The 22,969-nt window shown below is 42.3% G+C and overlaps 1 protein-coding gene and 1 pseudogene across 1 annotated transcript in view; both read right to left on the bottom strand.

Annotated features, from left to right (window-relative positions):
- Positions 1-22,969, bottom strand: part of DTD1 (D-aminoacyl-tRNA deacylase 1) — a 205,426-nt gene that overhangs the window by 5,788 nt on the left and 176,669 nt on the right. The window contains exon 5 of the mRNA XM_033095499.1: positions 11,712-11,884. Coding sequence (XP_032951390.1) covers positions 11,732-11,884 — 153 coding nt within the window. The 3' untranslated portion in view covers positions 11,712-11,731. The remainder of the gene's footprint in view (positions 1-11,711; positions 11,885-22,969) is intronic.
- Positions 2,927-3,564, bottom strand: LOC117015800 (60S ribosomal protein L10-like; annotated as a pseudogene).

Genomic DNA, 22,969 nt, shown 5'->3' with positions numbered 1-22,969 from the left:
CCACTGCCACACCACGATACATGGAATGGTCATTAGATGCTCTTTACTTCCACTCTCACTTTTAATAAATGTTCCTTCTCATTTTCTTGTACATAAAAGTACAGAAAAACCCAGAGACCAGGTTGCTGGTCATCACCTAGGCGTAGCTGGACATAATGAGGCTCACACAGCGGGAAGCATGAACGGGGAGGTAGGAGTGAGCCATCTGTGAGGTCCATTTGCCAGATTAGAAGTACTGAGCAGAAGTCATGTTCAAGCTGATAAACACAGGATTCTCTAGAAGAGTGGACCACTGACACTTAAAATTTAGAAACCCAGGAGGAGAGGTAACGTGCCTCCCTATGAGAGCTGTTGAGAGGATGACATCTATTCCCCAAATGCATTTTTTTTTTTATGTCTCTGTGAACCCGGTGAGCTATTTAAAGGCCAGACAGGACCTGTAGGCTGGAGGCACCTGACAAGCTGTAGTAACAAGTGCCTGATAACTTAGCACCACCATTTCCTAGCCTTATGAAAGAAGCTGCTGGAGTGCTTCTCTTTTACTGCCCGCAAACGTCAAGAACAATGGGGAATAGTCCAGGACCAGGTAAGGAATCCCTCAATAGTCTGTTTAAATACTGTCTCTCTCAAAGATGCTAACTTCCAGCTGATCTGCTTCTGGCTTCAGGCCATGAGATCAACCATAAGATGGAAGTGCTAGAGTTAGGATATACATACACCACAGACCTGCTCGCCAAATCTCTGTCTAAAGAACCAAGCTTTTATTTATTTCAGGTCATGGCCGGGGATCTAATCTGAGTTCATTTGCCTAGAAAAGGAAGGTTGTTCTATGAAAAACATGTAAGTGGCTGGGAAGTCAATGTCATCAATGAAGGCTTCAGTCGGACCTTCTCACATTGTTAGAGATTCCAGGGAGCCCTTCACTGAATTGTCAAAATAGAGACTCCCTTCCTTTGCTTGAGTGCTGATGGTCCCCACTTGGTGATGAGAACATGAGGACAGTGATTGAATTTTCTAATTAAGAAAGTACAGTGTGGTGTGATGTGATAGTGTGGAAGGAACAAACTGACATCAACCACGTTTTTTTTTCGGTTTTTGTTTTTTGGCGTAAATTTTACCTTATCTATTTCTCATGTATATTTGTATATATTTAACCATATCAGTCTTACAGAACTTATAGTGGTTCAGATGATGGTCTCAAAATCTTAATTCAGTTCCTCTAGGTTAGTGCTGTACAACTGAACTTTCTGCAATTATAGAATTGTTCCATGTCATGCTATTCAATATGGCAGTCACTAGCCACATGACTATTGAGCACTTGAAATGTGGCTACTGTGACAGGAATTTTCCATTTTGTTTAATTTTAATTAATTTACATTTAAATATCCACATGCAGGTGGCACTACTGTATTAGACAGCACACTCAAGGTTATCTGTAAGCTTAGCTCTGCACTTCAGCAATAGACAGAATTGCTAATTATGGCCAGCTTCTTGCCAATTTATTTTCTTTTTAATGTTTTTAAATATTTATTTATTTATTAAGTCAAATTTATTGGTGTGACAATGGTTAGTAAATTAGATAGGTTTAAAGCGTACAATTCTGTAATACATCATCTATATATAACATTGTGTGCTCACCACCCAGAGTCAGTTCTCCTTCCATCACTATATATTTGATCCCCTTTACCCTCATCTACCATACCCCACCCCTTACCCTCTGGTAACCACTAAACTGTTGTCTGTGTCTATGAGTTTTTGCTTCTTTATTTGTCTTGTTCCTTTGTTGCTTTCAGCTTTATATCCCACGTATCAGTGAAGTCATATGGTTCTCAACTTTTTCTGTCTGACTTATTTCACTTAGCAAAATAACCTCAAGATCCATCCATGCTGTCACAAATGGCAGTATTTTACCTTTTCTTATGGCAGAGTAGTATTCCATTGTATACCACAAAAAGACAAACAACCCAATTAAAAAATGGCTAGAGGACATGAACAGAAAATTCCCCTAAGAAGACATACAAACGGCAAACAAATATATGAAAAAAATGCTCAACTTCACTAGCTATTAGGAAAATGCAAATAAAAACCACAATGAAATATCACCTCACCCCAGTTAGAATGGCTATCATCAACAAGACAAATAGTAACAAGTGTTGGAGAGGCTGTGGAGAAAAAGGAACCCTCATACACTGTTGGTAGGAATGCAGACTGGTGTAGCTGCTATGGAAGGCAGTGTAGAGGTTCCTCAAAAAATTAAGAATAGAATTACCATATTACCTCGCAATCCCTCTCTTGGATATCTACCCAAAAAATCTGAAAACAATTATCCATAAAGATATATGTGCTCCGATGTTCACTGCAGCATTATTTATGAAGGCCAAGACATGGAAACAACCAGTGTCCAATTTATTTTCTTTAAAAAAAATTCATTTAAATTAAAAACAACAATAACAACAACAGAAAACCAGTTCACCCATTTCTCCCACTCTCTGGTAACCACCATTCTGTTCTCTGTATCTATGAGCTTGGTTATTACTACTATTATTATTATATTCCACATATGAGAGAGATCACATGGTATTTATCTTTCTCTGACTTATTTCACATAGCATAATGCCCTCAAGGTCCATGCATGTTGTCACAAATGGCAAGATTCCATTCTTTTTTATGGCTGAATAATATTACACACACACACACACACACACACACACACACACACACACACACAATTTCTTTATACATTCATCCATCAATGGACACTTAGGTTTTTTTTGCATATTTTACCTATTTTAAATAATGCTGTAATGAATGTGGGGGTGCATACACATATACATTTTTGAGTCGTGTTTATTTTATTTTATTTTTTTTTAACAGATAGGAAGTACCATTTTTATTGGTGGGTGTAAAGAGGGGGCAATGCCAAGAGTCATGAGTGTTGGGCCCGCCATTTGTCCAGGGGGCAATGATTAGGGATGTATTTGACCCCACAGTCATCTGGGATGAGCTGCTTTTTAGCCACCAAGTCTTCAAACTCACCCGCATTAAACTTAGTAAAGCCCCACTTCTTAGATATGTGGTTCTTCCGGTGGCCAGGAAACTTGAATTTAGCCCCTGGAGAGCCTCAATCACATGCTCCTTGTTCTGCAGCTGGGTGCGGATGGATCTGATGACTTGGCCAATGTGGACCCTGGCCACTGTGCCCTGAGGCTCTCCAAAGGCACCCCACATACCTTTCTGGAGTCTGTTAACCCCAGTACAGGACAACATTTTGTTGATGCGGATGACGGGGAAGGGGTGGATCCGCACTCGATGTGAAAGCCATCTTTGCCACAGCTTTTCACCATGTACTTGTTGGCACAATTACAGGCCACCTCCAGAACTTCAGAAAAGAGCTGCTATTCATCTGACACCATGTGGCCACAGAGTGAAACTCATCCACTTTGCCTTCTTCCACCCCCGGTCAAAGACGTACATCTTGGTATCAGGGACACCTCGACAGAAGCGAGACTTTGGGTACAGCTTGTTCTTACAATAACGGTAACACTGGGTGGGGCAGTGGTCCATGGCGACACCAGGATCTTCAGTGGCACACCGAAAGGGAAAGAGGGGTCGTGTTTATTTTTTAAGGCAACTGAAGCCTGGGCTTAAAGAATATCCAGTCCTACTGCTGGTAAAGTAACATAATGTGGCTTTAGTGAGGAAGCAGATCAACCTCATAATTAGCAAAGGCCAGAACAACACTTAAGATTTGGGGGAGCATTTTCTCAATCCATTGAGATTTTGCTTCCTGGCAATTGTCATCAGTTTAGCTCAAACAAACTCTTATGAGTTTAATAAATAAATAAATAAAATATAAGGGGGTGGCTGGTTAGCTCAGTTGGTTAGAGCTTGGTGCTGGTAGCACCAAGGTTGCCGGTTTGATCCCCACATGGGCCACTGTGAGCTGAGCCCTCCTCAGAAAAATTAATTAAAAAAAAAGATTTGGGAACAGTAACCTCCTCCAGGTAAGAAGAGAGAGAATGGGGCAGAAAATAATAATTGAAGAAATATTGCTTGAAGTTTCCCAAATGTATTGAAAAACATATGTTTACAGATTCCAGAAGCTCAGAAATAGCAAAGCAATCATCAGAATGAAACTTAGATATGATATAGATGTTGAAATTATCAGAAAAGGAAAAATAACGATTAATATATTAAAAGCTCTAATGAGGAAGTAGACAATATACAAGAACAGATGGGTAATGTAAGCAGAGAGATTGAAACTCCAACAAAGAATCAGAAGAAAATTCTAGAAATAAAAATGCATTGTAACAGAAATGAAGAATTCTTTGATGGATTTATCAATAGACTGAACAATCAGTACGCTTGAAGATAGGTCAGTACAAACTTTCTAACCTGAAATGCAAAGAGAGAAAACAATCAGGGGATAAAGGGAACAGAGCATCCAAGACCTGTGTAGCAACTGCAAACAAAGTTTAACATGTACATACGAGCTGGAATATCAAAAGGAGAAGAGAGAGAGAACAGAGAAGAGATATTTCAAGTAATAATGGCCAAGAACATCCCAAACTTAGTAACAGAAAACACCAAATCACAGATCCTGGAAGCTCAGAGAATACCAGGCAGAAACCTTACCTAGACAAATCATATACAAGCTGCAAAAAAAATTAAAGAGAAAATCTTGAAAGAAGCCCAGGGTGAGGGATGGAGAGGAAGGCAGAGAGGGGTGCACAAGGGACAGCCGTGAACCCAGGTTATCATACAAGGATGAGAATTAAAGAGGACTTCTCAGAAGAAACTATGCAAGCAAGAAGAGACTAGATCTGCACTGCAAGAAATGCTAAAAGAAGTTCTTCAGGCAGAAAGAGCACAATAGAGGTCAGAAACTTGGGTTCACATAATGAAAGGAAGAGTGCTAGAGAAGAAATTAAGGTAAAATAAGTCTTTTCTTTTTCTTATTTTTAATCCACCTAAAGATATTTATAAAATAGAAATAGTAATAATGTATTGAGTTATATAGCAAATGGAAAGTGAAATGAATGACAGTAGTGTCAACAGACAGGAGAGACGGCCTGGGAAACACTACTATAACATGACGTACCTGTAATACATGTGAAGTGGTACAGTGTTATTTGAAGGAGGACTTAGTTTAAAATGTGTACTGCAAATTCCAGGGCAACCACCAAAAAAGTTGTTTTAAGTTGAAAAAAAAAATTTCAGAGGCACAGCTAGTTTTATACCATGAAATACCAGCACATGTACTGGGGAAGTGGTATGAATGTTGACACAGGGAAGCAAAGTAAAGCTTCCTTTATTTTTAATGAAAAGAGATTCTACCTTCTACAGTGGGAAAAAACAGTGAAAACTGCTGGAATATCCTTTTAACAGAACACACACACAACACAACTGTTCTAGCTCATTAAGAAGAAATATGCTCAGGCAGGACACGTCTTAGTATTCAGATAAAGGTCAAGTTGAAAAAGCAAACAGATGGCAGCTTCTAAAACATTTCCCTTGTTTGTTTTCAAGTGTGTTGACATTTGAGGATAGAAATGTGGGGTGCTGGTCAGGAGCATGGTCCTCTCACACCCCAATGATAACAGTTAAGTAAATATTCAAATGAGGTGGTACTTGAACCTGCAGTCAAAAGCAGAAACCATATTCTTTTAGTGAGAAGTTGTCCTAGTGCCTTTAGCTGTGGGGCCAGAAAGGGGAAAAAACTGAGTTGCAGCCTCGTAGAAAACCTTGAATCCTCCCTGAGAGGGGGGGAAGCCGGAATGAGAGAGAGGGCAAACACAGAAGTTAATTTTAGCAGTCTCATGTCCCTTTGAAAAATAAGAACCAACGTTTGCAATGGGAGAGAAATCCTGACACCCTGGGAATGTCCTCTGAACCATGAAGGTTTTTAACTGATTTTTAAAGAAAAATATGCCCATGCAGTTTCTCATTCCATTTTGCCTTTTCTTTCTCTCTCATGCCTCAGAAACTCAAAGCTGCTCCCCTTCGGGCCTTTGAGGCTCCCTAGGGCTCTTTCTGTTTTTAAAGACAAGCAAATGAAAACAGCAGCTCCCCACAATGAGGTGGTGTGCGGGGAAGGGGGAGGACTGCAGTTTTTCTGTGGAGCAGAGCAAAAGCCAAGGTCACTTTCTGTCTGTCACTACTTAATTCAGCTCTTAGAGAAATTTGAATACTGGGTGGTGATTTTGTGGGTCTACTGGAATGACAGATTTCAGCAGAAGGGGCAACAAAAGCCCATGGGCAACAAAAACCCCAACTATATATATAACTGGAGTGCTAGCTGTCCTTTAGTCCAGCCCCCTTTAGGGTCTGCAATCTGAGAACATGGCTAAAATCCCGGAAGTAGGGGTGCCGAAGCCCCCCTCTGGTCTGTGGATGTCTCAGAGGCAGCCATCATGAGGACTCAGAGGACCCCTCACTTACATCCAGCCACACCTGGATGTCAGCACCAGCCACCAGGACTGTGCTGACTAATGGTTTGAATAATTGCACTGGATGCCTACCTTAAACTGTAAATAAATGAATGGTTTCCCTCCTGCAAGTAGCCAAAAACCCAGATGGTACTACATAAATGTACAAAAAAAGAAGTGGCTTCTGCATTTTCATGGGCCCATCCAAACTTCCTCATATGCCTCCATCCCACTGAGTAGCAGAAGGGTAAATCTTGAATACACAGTCACGCTGTGTCACCTTGGTGTCAAAACAGCTCCCTGAGTCCTCAGTGGCTGGTGTGGCTCAGCACCTGGGCCCTGGTGCACACAGTGACAGGCACTCGATTGCTCGGGGCCAGAGGCCCTCCCTGGCTGACTTGGCCTTCCCTCAGCTCTCACTAGCACTACAGACCCCTCAAGTCTCACCCAGGAGGCCAGAAGGAGGTTATTTCTAAGACTTGCAGGGACCAACAGTACTGTTAAGAGCTGAGGCCATAACCTCTCTGCCCTCCTGGAGGAAGCTATTTCTTTACAATCTCTAGGGCAAGCTCACCTCACCCCTTCCACCAAGACGCATGATGGGCCCAATGGATCCCCACACAGTTCTCTTCTGTGCACCCCCTCCACAGGGTAAGTGAGATCTTACATTAACTCTTTCCACCTCCCAGTCTGGCTTAACCACGTCTGGCTGCACCTTCTGCTCAGCTGCAGCAGCCTTGTGGAGACCTGGAGCCCTCCTGCACAGCAGTCTCCTTCCCAAATTCCCACCAAGGACCAGAGCACAGGAGGCCCTCAGAGCTTCTAGCTTTCCCATCAACCTAACTCCCACCCCAGGGATTCTGGCCTGGAACAGGGAGAGAGAATGCCAAGTGTGGCCTCTGGCTTCCCCTTCATCTGACCCTCTTCTCTCTCCCAGTGACTCTTCTCACCTGAGGGCTTTCTTTTACCTTTCCAATAAATGAATCTGGTCAGGCAGGGGCTTCTCCCTACATCACTCCTCTTTATTCATCCTCTCCCCACCTCTTCCCTAGGGCCTGATGATATGGCTGCAGTGACCCTGATTTACAGGGAAAAGGAAGGAAAACACATCTGTCTACTCTTTCCAAAATACAGTGCCCCTTGAGTTTGCTTCCCCTACCGCTTTGTTCCCTTTCTTGCTAGTTCTTTTTGGGTGTTTGATAGAACCGTAGTATAATTTAGCCCAAGTTTTATGCTACCCAATCTGCATGATCTTGAGAATAAATACAATTACAAATTTTTCAATTTTTCATCTATTTTAGAGAAGCAAAAAACAGATACCTACAAGTCTAAGAAATTTTGCCTCTTAAACTTGGGAGATACTAGAAAGAATAGTATCACCTACTTTCACCTCTTACCCTTCTTTCTTAGTGTTTGGTTTTCTTTTTACAAACGTGTCCTCCAGAAAGTTCTGTGACACACAGTTACTGTCACTTCCTCTATGTGTGGGGCTCTCAGGTGTTTTTCTTGCCCACAGAAATGGGCAAGAAAAAGACCTGTGGGGCAACTGAAAACAAAGTTTAGTGCCCAGTGGCCACTGATGTCCATGGTACACCCTCTAATGGAATTATTCTGAGATCAAATTCTAACATGAATGCAAAGTTGTTATATTTTGCACTGATTTTAAAAGTATAATTCAATATCCCTCAATAAATAAAACATATTTTTAAAATATGGATCAGACATAGTTAAAGCAAAAATCAAGATAAATTTATAAAATATGTTAGCAAGTTGGTAAATACAATCAAAAAAGGATTCAACTAAAACTAGATAGATACATACAAAAAAATGAAACGAGACCACTTTCTTATACCATATACAAAAATAAACTAAAAATGGATTAAACAATTAAATGTAAGACCTGAAAATATAAGATATTAAATGTAAGACCTGAAAATATAAAATAGAAAACATAGGCAGCAAACTCTTTGACATCAGTCTTACCAATATTTTTTTGCACATGTCTCCTCAGGCAAAAGCAACAAAAGCTAAAAAAACAGATGGGACTACATCAAACTAAAAATTTTCGCACAGCAAAGGAAACCATCAACAAAACAAAAGGCAACCGACTGAATGAAAGACAATATTTGCAAATGATATATCCAATAAGGGATTAATATCCAAAATATAAGGAACTCATACAAGTCAACATCAAAAAATAAACAATCTGATTTAAAAAATGGGCAGAGGACCTGACTAGACATTTCTCCAAAGAGGACATACAGATGGCCAACAGACATATGAAAAGATGCTCAACATCACTAATCATCAGGGAAATGCACATCAAAACCACAATGGGATAACACCTCAGACTTGTTAGGAATGGCTATTATAAAAATGTCAATTAACAAGTGTTGGTGAGGATGTGGAGGAAAGGGAACCCTTGTGCACTGTTGGTGAGATTGTAAATTGGTGCAGCCACTATAGAAAACAAAATGGAGGTTCCTCAAAAAATTAAAAAATAAAATGACCCAGCAATTCCATTTCTGGGTATTTATCCAAAGATATAAGCAAAAAAGATATAAGCACCCCTATGTTTATTGCAGCATCATTTACAACAGCCAAGATATGGAAGCAACCGAGGTGTCCATCAATGGGTGAATGGATAAAGAAGAGGTGGTACACATACACAATGGATTATTACTCAGCCATAAACAAGAATGAAATCTTGCCATTTGCAACAACATGGATGGACCTAGAAGGTACTAATGCTAAGTGAAGTGAGTCTGACACAGACAAATACTGTATGATTTCACTTACAGGTGGAATCTAAAAAACAAAACAAATGAACAAAAAAACAAAACAGAAACAGACTCACAGATACAGAGAACAAACTGATGGTTGCCAAAGGGGACAGGATGGGGGAATGAGCCAAAAAGATGAAAGGGAATAAGAGGTAGAAACTTCCAATTAAAATAAGTAAGTCACAGGGATGTAATAATGTGCAGCATAGGAAATACAGTCAATAGTATCGTAATAATTTTGTACAACAGATGGTTACTAGACTCTGTGGTGATCACTTTTCAAGTTATATAAACGTCTAATCACTGTGTTATACACCTGAAACTAATATAATATTGTATGTCAACTATAATTTTAAAATAAAATATAAAACTATACAAAATCAAATATTTAAAAAATAAGGAATTAAGTAGATGGCATTAGAATTTTTAAAGCCATTTTGAAAATACAAAGTTCCAAAGCACATTTGAGTTTCTGTGTGTGTGTCTGTGTGTGTGCGCGCGCACGCGCGCGCCTTAGATTGGTAAGTTAAGTTTGGTTACCGGGAGATGAGTGTTTATATTTTTATTCCTTTTTTATTCAGTGAGTTCACCATGGGAGTCTGAAAATTTAATTTTTTTCCACTTGTTGTAATGTCCCAGCTCACTAGGGAAGAGGCTATTAATATTAAAACTGAAGGGAAAAGACATGGTGCCGTGCCTGAGTGGGGCCAAGAGAGTAAATGCATGAAGGCTGGGTAGCTACCCTCAGCCCAAGGAGAAGAAACGGGAAGGGTCCAGGGATTTTTCTTCTGAATCAAGGAATTATCCACTATGAAAACTTGGCCTAATGAATGCTGCTCTCTGGCCATCACGTTAGCCTGTCTTTCATTCTTCGTTCAGGGAGGAGGGGGTGCTGGGATGTTCTCTCCAAAATGCTCCCCAGGGGGCAGAGTAGCCTGAGAAGCAGCTCCCCAGAAACACGAGGAGAGCCCCCTCCCACCCAGCGCACTAGGACGATCAGTGAATTGACAACGCATCCTTTCTGAGCTCTCTGTTCTGTCCTTTGGTCTGTTTATGTTTGCGAGCTGATTTCATTGCACCCGGTTATCACTAAGGACACTACAGTATATCTCAGCATCTAGCAGTGTGTGTCCTAAAAGGCATTTCATAGATAGACTTCTAAGCCACCCACCCCCTTTCATAAGGGGAAGAGAAGGCAGAAAACCACCTTATGAATGTTCTTCTCTCCTGCAACTGGGCGTCTCCAGGACAAACAAACCTACATGCTGACTTGGTTTGAACCACAGTCTATAAGCTGAAGGCTCCAAAATGTCCACCCAGACCTTGATCCTCTCTTGATTTCTGCAACTGCTTCCAAAGGGGCCTATCTGCCCCAGCCGCGCTCCTCCAGGCTGCTTAGAGTGATCTTTTTAAACTTTGTATCTGATTATGTCACTTGTCCACTTAAAACCTTTCAGAGGCTTCCCATCACTCCAGGATAAAATCCAAATTTCTCCGAGTTGCACTCCAGACCCTAACGGCCCAGAACCCTCCCACTTCTCTAACTTCACACAAGCTCTCCAGACAAACCCCTACTTGTCCCCAATACTTCAGCCACTCTTCACTACCTCAGTTCCCAAACTCATCTGTCCTTGTCCCTGTCCCCAAATTTGCATCTGCCCTTCTCTTGGCTTAGGCAGCTCCCTACCCTCACCCCTCATCTTCCAATTTCTACATGTTCTTCGAGGCCCAGTTTCAGAGTCCTCCCCTCCATGGAGCCTCCCTGACGTCCCTCTTTACCCCACCCCATGTCCCATCACCACCACAATGCACCATACTGCAGCATAACTATTTCTACGCTGCTCCCTGAACTTGTGAATTCTGGAAAGTAAGAGGCTCCTGATAATGTGCTCACTGGGGAAATGAACTTAAACAATGGGCCATAAGATGGTTGGATCAAGTATTAGAGGCCTCTGATCTTCAAGCAGGGAGGTGGAGTTAATGCTACAGTGAAGCGAGATGAATTCCTGGGTGTGGAAGTGATGAGAATAAAACCCTGTTTCAGGACGTTAACTCGCAATGCCATGCGGGATGAAGTGAAGGATGCTGGAACATGAGGCAGGAAATTATGGCAGGAGGCTGCTGCAGATAATGATGGGCTCTGCTGGAGCTACCCCACTGGAGAGCAAGAATGGAGAGTACGGACCAAAGGCAAGAGCTTGTCAGAAGCTCCTGGTCTGGATGCCGGATCTGCGAACACTCTAGAAATGTTAATAGTAGCAGCAGTTGTCAACTGACATAGGCAACTGAGGACCACCTAGGTGAACACACACAGAACGACCTAGGTGAACACCCCAGGGCATGGGTACCTGACCCTCCCACATCTCAACTTCTGTCTCCATCCTAGAAGTCAGTGAATTAAAGAAGCTATGGATGAATGTCTGTAAAATGAATTTGGTCTCAAAAGCCATTTGCCCAAAATGTGTGAAGACGGAGCTATGCAGGGAGGGGACTCTCCTACCTGAGTTCCATCCCTGAAGTCTACGGTTCCCGTTCAGAAGACACGTCACCCTCAGCCCCACTGCTGGCACTGCGGTCTTCTTTTCGAGGAGCGTTTCTTTCTTTGCTTGATTCAGAAGGCCCTTTGGCTCTGGTCTTTTCTTTCCTCTGCTGCTGTTTTTCAAGCTTTGACAGCTGATTATAAAAAGTAAAAGAAATTATTTTCCAAGTGTAAACATGTGCCTGTATATCTAAAATACCAATTACTTCACAAGCAGCAACCATTGAAAAAGTTTTTGTCTGATAACCTGGTGACCACAGTGGGTCAGATGTATTACATCAAATTATACATAAAATGTTTATCAGTAAGGCACCTGAATCATTAACACAGATCAGTCATATGTATAATCCCTCTCAGACATCCCCCCCCCATAATTCAACTTGTCATGCAGTATTTGGAAACAGTCAACTAACAGTTTTCTTTGACAGGCTGAGATGAGCCCTATAAGTGAAAAGGCTTTTAGTCTGTTCTTTTTTTCTTTGTTGTCTCTATAGCTTTTTCTTATCAAGTTGTCGTCCCACTTACTGATTTTTAAAGAGTGATCAAAACACCCCACTATTTGTTAAAGATAACCATGAGGCTGTGAATAAAATACAAGCACATTTAGTCATTGTCTGTTCTCAGTTTGTTCTTTGAGACTGAGCTTGACTCACTCGTCCACAGCCAAAACCCCAAGTGCTCCTAGCAGGCAATGTGGTGGCTACACAGGGATGCTGGCCACGGGAGCGATGTCCAACCCCAAAGGAACCTGGATCCACTTCTCCCCTGGACATCTCCCCAATTTGTTCAAAGAAATCACAGACTAGATGGTTGAAAGAAACTTAGATTATGTGACACTTTGAGCAATAGCATGGCCACTCCAAAAAGGCCAACTAAGAAACATGCAGAGAAGACTGGCCAAGCTTTGACATATGGGATTTTCTTGGACCAAAAAAAGCCATCTGTAACAAAGCCCATGTGACAGCAACACCCAGTTTCATCCACATCCCAGACCAAGACTGCAAACATTCTCTGGTTTACATGGAAAGAGGGAAACTTAATGAATTGAAGGGTTGGCCTCTTCCTGCTGGTCCCTGTGCCATATCCAAAGAAAAGTCACTATAACCAACCCTCCAGATCATCTATTACAGACATTGAGCTAAACCTTTAGATAGATCAACAATCAGCAGTTCTCAATTTGGTCCAGAAAACCAAATTTATTGATGATTGACTTATCTTTCCTATCCCCATTTACCTGAAAAGCTGCAGTAAACAACTAGGTTGGTTAATACGCTAATTAGATTTTCCGAATGAAGACATCGCTTCACCTTTGACCCACCAACTCTCCTCCCAGATAACTCCCCTGGATAAATTCAGTCTCACATGCACAGGAAAAGGTGGTAAGAATGTGTACTGTAGTATTGTTTGTGTCAGCAAACAACTGCAAACAACCCAAAGGTCCACTGACAGGAGAAAGATAAATACGATGTGGTATAGTCACATAACGCGATATTGTAAAGCAGATGTACACGTATCAAAATGGTGTAAGTCTTTAAAATTGTATTATGCAAACCAAGCCAAGCTTCAGAAGGCTAAAGCAGGATCCCATTTACACAACACAATACTAAATATTCTAATGGGCTCGTGCAGGTATAGTATGCAGCAGGATAATACAAACCAACTGCAGTCCACTAGTTAACTTTGGCAGGAAAGAGAAGAGAATGGGATCATACTGGAATGAATATATATGGGCTTCCACTGTAGCCATCAATTTTTACTTCTGTAAAAACACCACCAGATCTAGAACAGGGCTGCTGACCAGTGCTACTATGTGAAGTGCTTGCCACTGGTATTTGAACCATTGATGATAAGATGCTCGTGCAGAATGTAAAACACACAGCTTCCTTTGTCAACGTATCAGCCACTAAATTGTGTGCTTAGTGGTGTAGCTGATTTCATTCAGGTGCAAGCTCTTTGTCTTGCCATGGCCTGGTAACAAACCATTTGTGTATAAGCACTTTGAATAGGAATAACTGGAGCAAAGATGACAAAAGGTTAGCCTTTTTAAAATCTGAGTAATGGCTATACAGAACTATTTGCTATATTTTTCTCTGTACTATTATTTTTCCATGGATGATTATTTTTCTCTGTACTATTCTACTACAGATTAGGGAGGAATTTCTTGCATCGAAGATGACAGCCTTCCTTCTATGTTTCCCTTTTGGTGTTAAAATACTCTTTCTTTCATGAAACAATTAGGATAGTAAATGAGGTCCTTTTGTCTTGCTTCTTTTTGCAAAATGATCTTAGATTACATAATGTAAATGTACTTAACATTGTTGAACTGTACACTTAAAATGCTTATTAGGATGGTAAATTTTATGTTATGTGCATTTTACCACAATTAAAAAAATTTTTTGAGATAATTATATTAGTTTCAGGTGTACAACATAATGATTAGGTATTTATATATACAGTTGACCTTTGAACAATGCAGGGGTTAGGGGTGCTGATACTGCTTCCTCATGCCACCCCTGCCACGCAGTCGAAAATGTACACATAACTTTTGATTCTCCCAAAACATAACTACTAACAGTCTATTGTTGATTGTAAGCCTTACCAATAAAATAAACAGTCAACTAACAATATTTTGTATGCATATATATCATATACTGTGTTCTTATAATAAAGCTAGAGAAAAGAAAATGTTTATAAGTGGACCTGTGCAGTTCAAACATGGGTTGTTCGGGGGTCAACTGTATTGCAAAATGATCACCACAATAAATCTAGTTAATATCCATCACAAAAAAAAACTTTAATGACCTTGGAAAACATGATGTTGGCAATTCATGCTGAACCCCCCAATTTCTTTCTTACTTTTTATATTCCTAGTTCATGAAATTCAAACATCTGGAAATCAATGTTCTGCAGTGAACTGTGATACACTGCCTTCTGCTGCCAGCGGTTTACATTTACATCAGTGTCTGTATATGTGTGTATACACACGTGTATTACATATATGTGTATCTACAGACAGTTTACAAATACATATCCATATATAAAATCATGAACATGTTCAAGTTAGGCACTGAGAAAGCATGATTTTTATTTTAAAAAGAGACTCTTTCTGGTTCGTTTCCCCCTTTTTAGAGGTAAATATAGAAAATGTGAATATCACCAGTGACATAACCAAACCAAGCCTCCCGTCACTGCTAAAGTTCAATCTCATGTAAAGGCCAGTTTGTGATCCACCCTGTCAGTCCCTTTCCACTCTTTAAAGCTGTTGAGAAGCCAGATCTTGGGAGGGTGATAGGGAACAATTCTGAATTAAAGCAGGCTTCCCAGGGGCGCTCCAGTCCTCACAACACCCCTCTGATTCCGCACTGATTCAGAGATGCCATCAAGAGTACAAAACTGTGGAAACATCAATTTGACCTCCCATTCCACCATGCACCATGCTTGTAAATCATGTGTGATAATTATTTAAGCAAAAGGCATAACCCAAGTTTCTGTAAACAATGTAATGCTGGTTCTCTTACATTATTTATCTTAAAACAATCCCAACCACATATGGCTCCATGCCTCAAAGTAAAGTTCTCTGTGAGAACATTGTGAACTAACCTTATAAATTTAAGCCTTTTCTCAGAAAACTTGGAATCCAATGCAGCCAAAATGTGGAATTTACATCTCAAGGCAAGATTTTTATTTTTTTATTTTTTTTGTTTTTAGGAAACAAATGAGAAAGAAAAAGAGGAAGAAAAGAAATTGGTACTGTATGTGGACCGATGTAGACTGTCAGCAGCTTTCAAATTAGCAGGGAGATGCTTGTCAAGGAGAAACAGAGATCACTCGGCCCTGGGAACACATTATCTACAAACACTAAAATGGAGTACTTTTGGTTTTTGGTTTGTTTGCTTGTTTTTAATTAACTGATGAGAGTGTGCACGTTGCAAAGGAGACACTGTCCAAACCACACTGGCTAGTGTCTTAGAGAAACATCCAACCTTCCAAAGCAGCTCTGGGCACACAGACAGCACCAGGCGCCAGGTTACTGTCCTACAGCTACCTGTACCTCTTCTGGTGGATCTCAGAAAAGGGGGGCCAAAGCAGGAAAGACTAGGATATCTAGATCCAAACCTCCCAACTCATGATTAAATCCACTGAGAAAATAATTTCTTTTTAATTAAGATGTCCATGCTCTAATTGCACAAGGTAAGAATGAACTATTTAAACATGGATATTACAATGTTCTACCACAGAGCCAGCAAATTTAAATTGAAGAACCAGGCCGGTAGCAAAATGAGTGAAGTAACTAAGTATAAGACAATAAGGCATGGTGGAGACTGTGGCCACACTGAAGAGGACAGGCTCCACCTAAAGGCATTCACATTTTCTTTTTAAACATGTATCTGGGCAAATGTAATGTCAATGGAACAGATATGGGCTACCTGTGAGGGACCCCCATGTTACACCTCCACCTGTGTGATCCTGTTTGCTCATAACAACTCAGTAACAGTTATATTATCATCAACGTCCCATGGAGAAGCCACTGTCAGCTGCCTTCACCACAGGTAGTCATCTTCCTAGCTCCTTCCTCCCTCTCCTGCTGGCACCAGCAGCCTGCTACTTCCGAAATGGCAATGTCTGACCTGCTATCACACAGATATGTGGGAGAAATCACAGCCAACGGGACCTGAGGGAGCTGCAGGGGGCCTCGGAGAAAGGTATCCCTACCTAATAGATACAGATGCAAGGAGACCCAGGGAAGAACATGGACTTTGGAATGGTGGCAGCTCTCAGAACGAGGAGGGGACGTCCAGAAACACACAGAGGCCTCTGGAGACCCCAGCAGGGCTGAGTGGGAAGAATTAGCTGTCCTGTACGGGAGGTCATCAAGTTCCTTACTGTTTTAAGCCACACTCAGGTAAGTCTGTAGCACTTGCAGCTGAAAGCAAAATATCTCATATCTACTGAAATAAATGAGAAAATGGATGGTCAGTGGGTTATGGGACTTATTTAAGGTTTTTCAGCAGGTGAATAGCTGAGATGGGACCAAACTCCAGGCCTCTAGACACAAAACCCCATTTTCTTTCCAGGGAGCTACATGCCCTCTGAATTTAGGAACTTCATTTAACAGATATTTCTGAGCACCAGCTGTAAGTCATGCCCTATTCTAGATGCCAGGGACACGGAAGAGGATCAAGCAGAGCCCCTGGCTTTCTGGGGATGACTGTCTACCAGATGAATGATTGGCAGTCCCCACTTACGATGAGCCAGGCCCTGTTCGTAGTACTTGGCAAGTATGAAAGGTACTATTATAATACCCATTTTAAAATGGAGAAAGCCGGGATGCTGGCAATGCCCCCACCCCCATTCTACCTGCAGCAGACAGCAGGCCAAGCTGTCATCTTTCTCTCACGCCTTGATTGGTAGAAAATATGGAGGCAAGGGACCTCAAGGCCATCTCCATTTACCAAAATAAAGAAAAACTGGTGCTAATATGAGTCCAGCTCCTTGGCGGTTTAGCAATGAGCTGCTACAGGACCTCAGTTTGCCTGTATGTTTTTGCCCTGATGGCTAAGTAAGTAAGAAGGGGCAAATACAACTATTGCTGAACTTTAATCAGCTGGGAACAAGGCTGGATAAGGAAGCAGAGTGGGGAAGCCCCAAAAGCACCAAAGGCATAGAGTTAGTTCTCTAATGTCCCTAGCACTTGAAAAGGCCCTGTGGCCTGTCAATGGCAGTGGAAGATCATACCAGGATGAGGAAGATGAGTTTGGCCCCAGGCCCACCCACTAACATGGGGCAGGCATGGAGCAGGGCATAGCCCAGCTGCTAGCATCAGGAAAAAGTGCAGCCCAGAAGACAGGACCAGGACCTCAGGGACCAGCCAGAGCAGGGGGCACCCAAAGAAAAGAGTGAACACCAGAGCATCACAGCAAGGAACACAGGATGGCCAGAGAGCTTCAAGTGGGAGCCAAGCCCCCAAGTTCAGGGAGGTCAGGAAGGAGATGGTTGAGGTGGGGGTGGCAATGGAAGCCGGCCGGGGCTGAGGGTGGGGTGGGGGTCAAGCTCCTGATGGAGGGCTAAGAAGGCACGCAAATTCCAGAGACCAGCATCATCCTCTGTGTATTCACTCTTCACTGCCAGAAACTTTGGGGTGGGGCACATAAGGTAGTGTAGGCCATCTGAGCAGAAACAAAAAATTAACGGCTGCTCAAGGAGGCTGAAGAGCAAGAGGCTAAGGTGAGGGAAGGGACAACCCATGAACAGCTGAGAAAGAGCGAGGGGTGAATTATGGTTAGGGTGCACCACTGGAAGTAACTGAAGTGTCCCTGTCTGGGAGTGGCAGGTAAGTCAATGCACTGCTGGTGGGAACCATCATCAAAGACTTGGGGGACAGACCAGACGTGGCAAAGCACAGCAGGCTGGGCACTGCCAGTGTGTGGGAGCCCAGGGAACAAATTTTTCCCAGTTCCCCATTAATTAAGACAATTAAGAAGAGTGACCAGGTGATGGCCTTGGAAGGAAGACAAGCTCAAACTTTTGCTTATGTCAGCTATGTGACTAAATAGCTTGTCACCAGCATGTGCGAGAAGGAAACAGCACTGGACCCACACAGCAGTGCACACTGAGTGTCAGCACTATAGGTGAGTCCCTTCTCCCAAGATAGGAACAGCAGGAAAAGGAAAAACAGAGACTCTTGGGCAGGCCGTTGAATCCCACCTGCCTCCATCTGCTTTTCTGTAAATGATAATGCAGCTACCTGCTCAGAATGACTGCCCAGGGCACTGAGGGCAGAGTGCAGCATTTGCACATGCTTTGAGACGTGTGAAGCATCAAATAAACAGGGAATCGTCCTTACCTGCCCTGTTCTTTCACACATAAAATAGCACTTCTGAAGCATCTTTAAAGACTGACCCCTTCACACTACAGAATGATCCAGTGTGACAAGGACATAAAACACAAAATGAGCAACTTCAGGCTTCCGTGGACACTAATGAGCTACAAGGAACACCTTGAGGAATAAATCTGAGAGCTCAGTGCTCCATGTACAGTCAGACTTGGCCTCCCAAAGATGCCACTCGCTCCAGGGGAAGCTCAGACAAGGTTTGCTGCCTGGCAACTGATAACACCTACCTAGGCTGGAAGGGCTTACACAGAGCTGGCAGAGATGCTCTGTGTCTGCTGTTGCCATCACCCCTGCCTGTGTCTCTCAAGAACATCCAACCTGTTAAGCGCCAGATGCAGTTTCGAAGGGGTTCTAGAAAACTGATTTCTTTGCCAGTCATTTCAGAACAAAACAGGTACCCGGGACTCCGATGGGAGGACTACTCTTAGCATGAGACAGTGTATGCAACTTGCTTCCAACATGACTTGGAGGACTGATGGTGAGAAATTACAGCTTCTTGTAGATGTCCTCGTATGTCTCATGAAATCCATCGCAAATCTTACTCTTTCTCTTTTTTGAGCCTACTGTTGACAAGATGGAAAGGAAAGGAAAGGAAAGGAAAGGAAAGGAAAGGAAAGGAAAGGAAAGGAAAGGAAAGGAAAGGAAAGGAAAGGAAAGGAAAGGAAAAAAAAAAAGAGCATCTTCCTTTCCTTCCTTAAAGGGCCCATGGACATAACCTGAAATGTTAATTTCAGCTCTTTAAAGTTTGCCTGCACACTCAGGAAATAAATGACCCCTCAGATTCTGACAATTTGTCACTTTAAACATTCCAAGAAGTCAAAGGCAGATGATATTATTATTATTATTATTATTATTATTATTATTATTATCATTCCCAGATTGCTGTTGAGCACTGTGGAGGTGAGATCAGTTGAGAGACAGCACGCCCAAGGCCACATCCAGGCAGCAGCCAGGCTGGGAAGAGGGCCAGGACTCTGGACTCTGGGCCAAGCTTCTGGTCGACCTGGCTTCCATTTGCAGCAAACGCTCACCTGGACAGGGGCTTCTGGGATTAGCCACAGGTCCAGGACAGCAAACCCTGTCAATTCTTGCTAGGGCCATGCCAGGCACAGACCTATCTTTGAGTTATTTTCATGCTGGTTACTTCCTGCCAGACTGTTCTGTCCTGCATATGAGCAAAATCTAATTAGAGAGTGAAGAAAATAACAAAAGAACAACTCAAGCCTCATGAAGTCAGTTAGTATGATTTTTATAGACCGTAGTGTAGATGGAAAAGTTCTGTTCCAACCAACCCCTTGCAAAGATTCCAAGAAAGTCTTTTGGTGCAAGTCATAAAGATCAAATGTCTCCTCTGCAATTACTTTTTAAAATACCATAAGGTGTTATTACTCTGAGGGTGCTGGCCCACACCTGTGGCCCTGCTGATGTCAGGAGGCACAACTGGCCAATCACAAGAAACTGCAAAGGAAGGATACGCCCACCAGGTTCCTTTCAACAAAATGCCCCACCCCCATCAGCCCGTTAACTCGGCTCAATAGCTTTAGAACTTTCCACAATGCTCAGTGTCTTTCCTAAGTGTCCATCAACTCCCAGTGCCACTAACAAATGCCCTGACTCTGTCAAGCCATTTAAACTGTCCTATGTGATCATTCTCTCACCCTGCAGATAAATAAAACGAGCCAACAGTACCTATTTCTTTTGTTGAATAACTGAAAATTTCAAGGCAATGTATAAGTAAAGCATGCTGTTGAATACAGAGATACTCAATCTGCAATGAACCTGCTTGGGGCTGGCCGGTTACTGGACTTCCCTGGGCTTCGGTGCACACTGCTATTGTAGACCACATAAACCAGGAAGCAGCCTTCCAGTACTCCCATGCAGATGTGGTAAAGCCCAAAGGGACCAGCACAGCGACCGGAGCAGCCTGCTTCCCTTCCATCAGGGAAGGGACACCTTCGGGAGTGGTTTCTTTAGGAAATGACAGAGGCCTGCACTCCAACTCTAGGAGAGGACACTTTCAATTGCACATCCAGTGCTCATGTGTCGGCTTCGTAGAGACTCATTTTGCCTTCAAAATCAGGACATCTCTTGAGCTATTGGAAACCCTGGGTCCATGACGTTTTGTTTCTCCCTGTTTTTTCTGTTCCTTACAGGCCAGAGTGGCAGAGAGTGGGAAGGGGGAAGAAGACAAGGCCAATACCAATCAGCAAATTATATTGGCAAAAATTTGAGAAGAGAGAAGTGTGAATCTACTGTGCAATTTTAAACAACCTGTACAACCCTACTTCCATAGATTACCTGCAGCTGACTAAGCCATTTTTAAAAAAGCAATTGGCATTTATATTCGGGCAGTTTGTTTTATAAAATTGTAACTTGATATCCTTTCATATTCTGTGATAATTCCGAAAACTTTGAAAAACGTCCTTGAGTAATGGAAAACCTGACAGAACATACAAAGAGGATGTTTCCATATACACCACAGCGTCTGCCATTATGTCAATTGTCACGTTGTGTTATTTTTAAATCAATTGGCTGCTTAACAAAAACATTACGAAGCAAAGTGCACACATGGTACCTAATTTTCATACATTATTAACTCTGCTTGAGGTTTTTGTGGGAATTAAAAAAAAAAAAATCAAGCAAGCAGGCATCTGTTCCCATCTGAAATCGTGCAAGCTAATTTTATTTTCTAATTCCCCCTTGTTTACAAAAACCCTCTTAGGCGTGCAAAAATAACAGGGGTGGGAGTGGGGTGTTCAGCTGCCTTTCCCATTATTCTTACTTAGCTAAGTCTCCTTTGGTCTACTCCTCACTGCACGGCACACGCTGTAACGGCTCCAGCCTTTAGGCCCCAGGGGTGGCTTGTTTTAGGCTATAATGGGACATGCTGAGGGGTGTGAGGTCAGCTCACACATATGTTTACCTATCAGTGCAGCTGCCCTAAAATCTTCCAGGTTAACCCCAACAGCCGACACAGGCAGGGCCCGACGTGTCCTCAGCCCAGACGTCACCTACAGTGTCAGTGGACAACAGCCTGCAAGCCTGAAACTTCTGACCTGAAGTACCGGTACCTCTCTGCCCAAGGATACCTCCAGGCCCTGGGAGGGTGCTAAGCCTGAGTGCAGGGCAGGTCAGAAGTGTCAGGAAGTTAATGCTTCTAGAAGTGATCTCAGTCACTGAGAAATGAGAGTTGGGGGTTCAAACTCCCAGCTTCCTCACTCTTCATTGTGCCAACTCTGCGATATGTTCTACACAGTCCCCCTGGGGTACTCAGAAATCATCAACCCACCCTTTGCAGGCTTTTCCCCTTCCTGTCTCAACTCTATCCCTCACTGTGCTTCCTTGAAAGACCTCAATTAACTACCTGAACCCAAATTCTTTTACTTCAGGGGACCCAAACCAGAAGTATTAACTTTAATGCTTTGAAGGAGGCCGTGTTTTAATGTGGTAATTTGTTATGCATAATTGCTGCCTGCCCCTCTCCTAAGCAGAATTCTACGCTGGTATACATGCCTGCACTCTGCAGGGTAACGGTGATGTTTAGGATTACCCCCGTATCAAGGCACTGAAAGACGCTGCAACGTGAAGAGACAACTGAGCAAGTTTGAGTATAATCCTGGGACATTTTTATTATATATGCTAATTCAGCGAAAACTGGTCACCCACATACATGGAAAACTATATATTCTAGCAGCCAGGATTTTCATTATGTTGCATTCCATTTCCTAACGCTGTTGGAGAACAAGATATTGACTGCATTTCTAACATTTCCCAACTTTTCATCGATGGGGGCTAATTGTAAAATTTCAAGAGTTATGGGAGAGAAGTAACCATTTCCCCTCCACTAAAAGAGATGCAACAGCCTGTGACATTTGAAAGGCCAGAAACTAGGCTTCTTTCACTCCACGCACCAAGTGAATGGCTTTTTCTCTCCTCCTCTGTGCCTGTGTGCATATATTGTTTTGTAGGCTATAAGCTACTTGAAGGCAGAAATAACAGGCAACTGTTTAGTCAATATCTATGTTAGACTTAAGTCAACATCTATCACTGCTGTTGGCACATGTCTGGTTAATAATCATGAACTGTAGCAAAGTTTAAGGAGACACTAAAACAATTTCAGTTTTCATATTCCAATGCATAATTGGTAACAGAAAATTGTTCATGAGCATTTTAAACTAATAGTGTTCCTTAAGTGATTCAAAATGTTTCTTCAATTTGCAAGAGTCTTAAAAAAGGAGGAGGGACATTTTCTCTGCCCCACTTGGTCTATATGTTGTACAAATGCCAATAGAGCAGATTTGGAACAATGAAGAATTATTGTGCAAAA

Source organism: Rhinolophus ferrumequinum, chromosome 23 (genome assembly GCF_004115265.2).
Source record: "Rhinolophus ferrumequinum isolate MPI-CBG mRhiFer1 chromosome 23, mRhiFer1_v1.p, whole genome shotgun sequence".
Taxonomy (NCBI): Eukaryota; Metazoa; Chordata; class Mammalia; order Chiroptera; family Rhinolophidae; genus Rhinolophus; species Rhinolophus ferrumequinum.
This window is presented reverse-complemented; position numbering and strand designations above follow the sequence as displayed.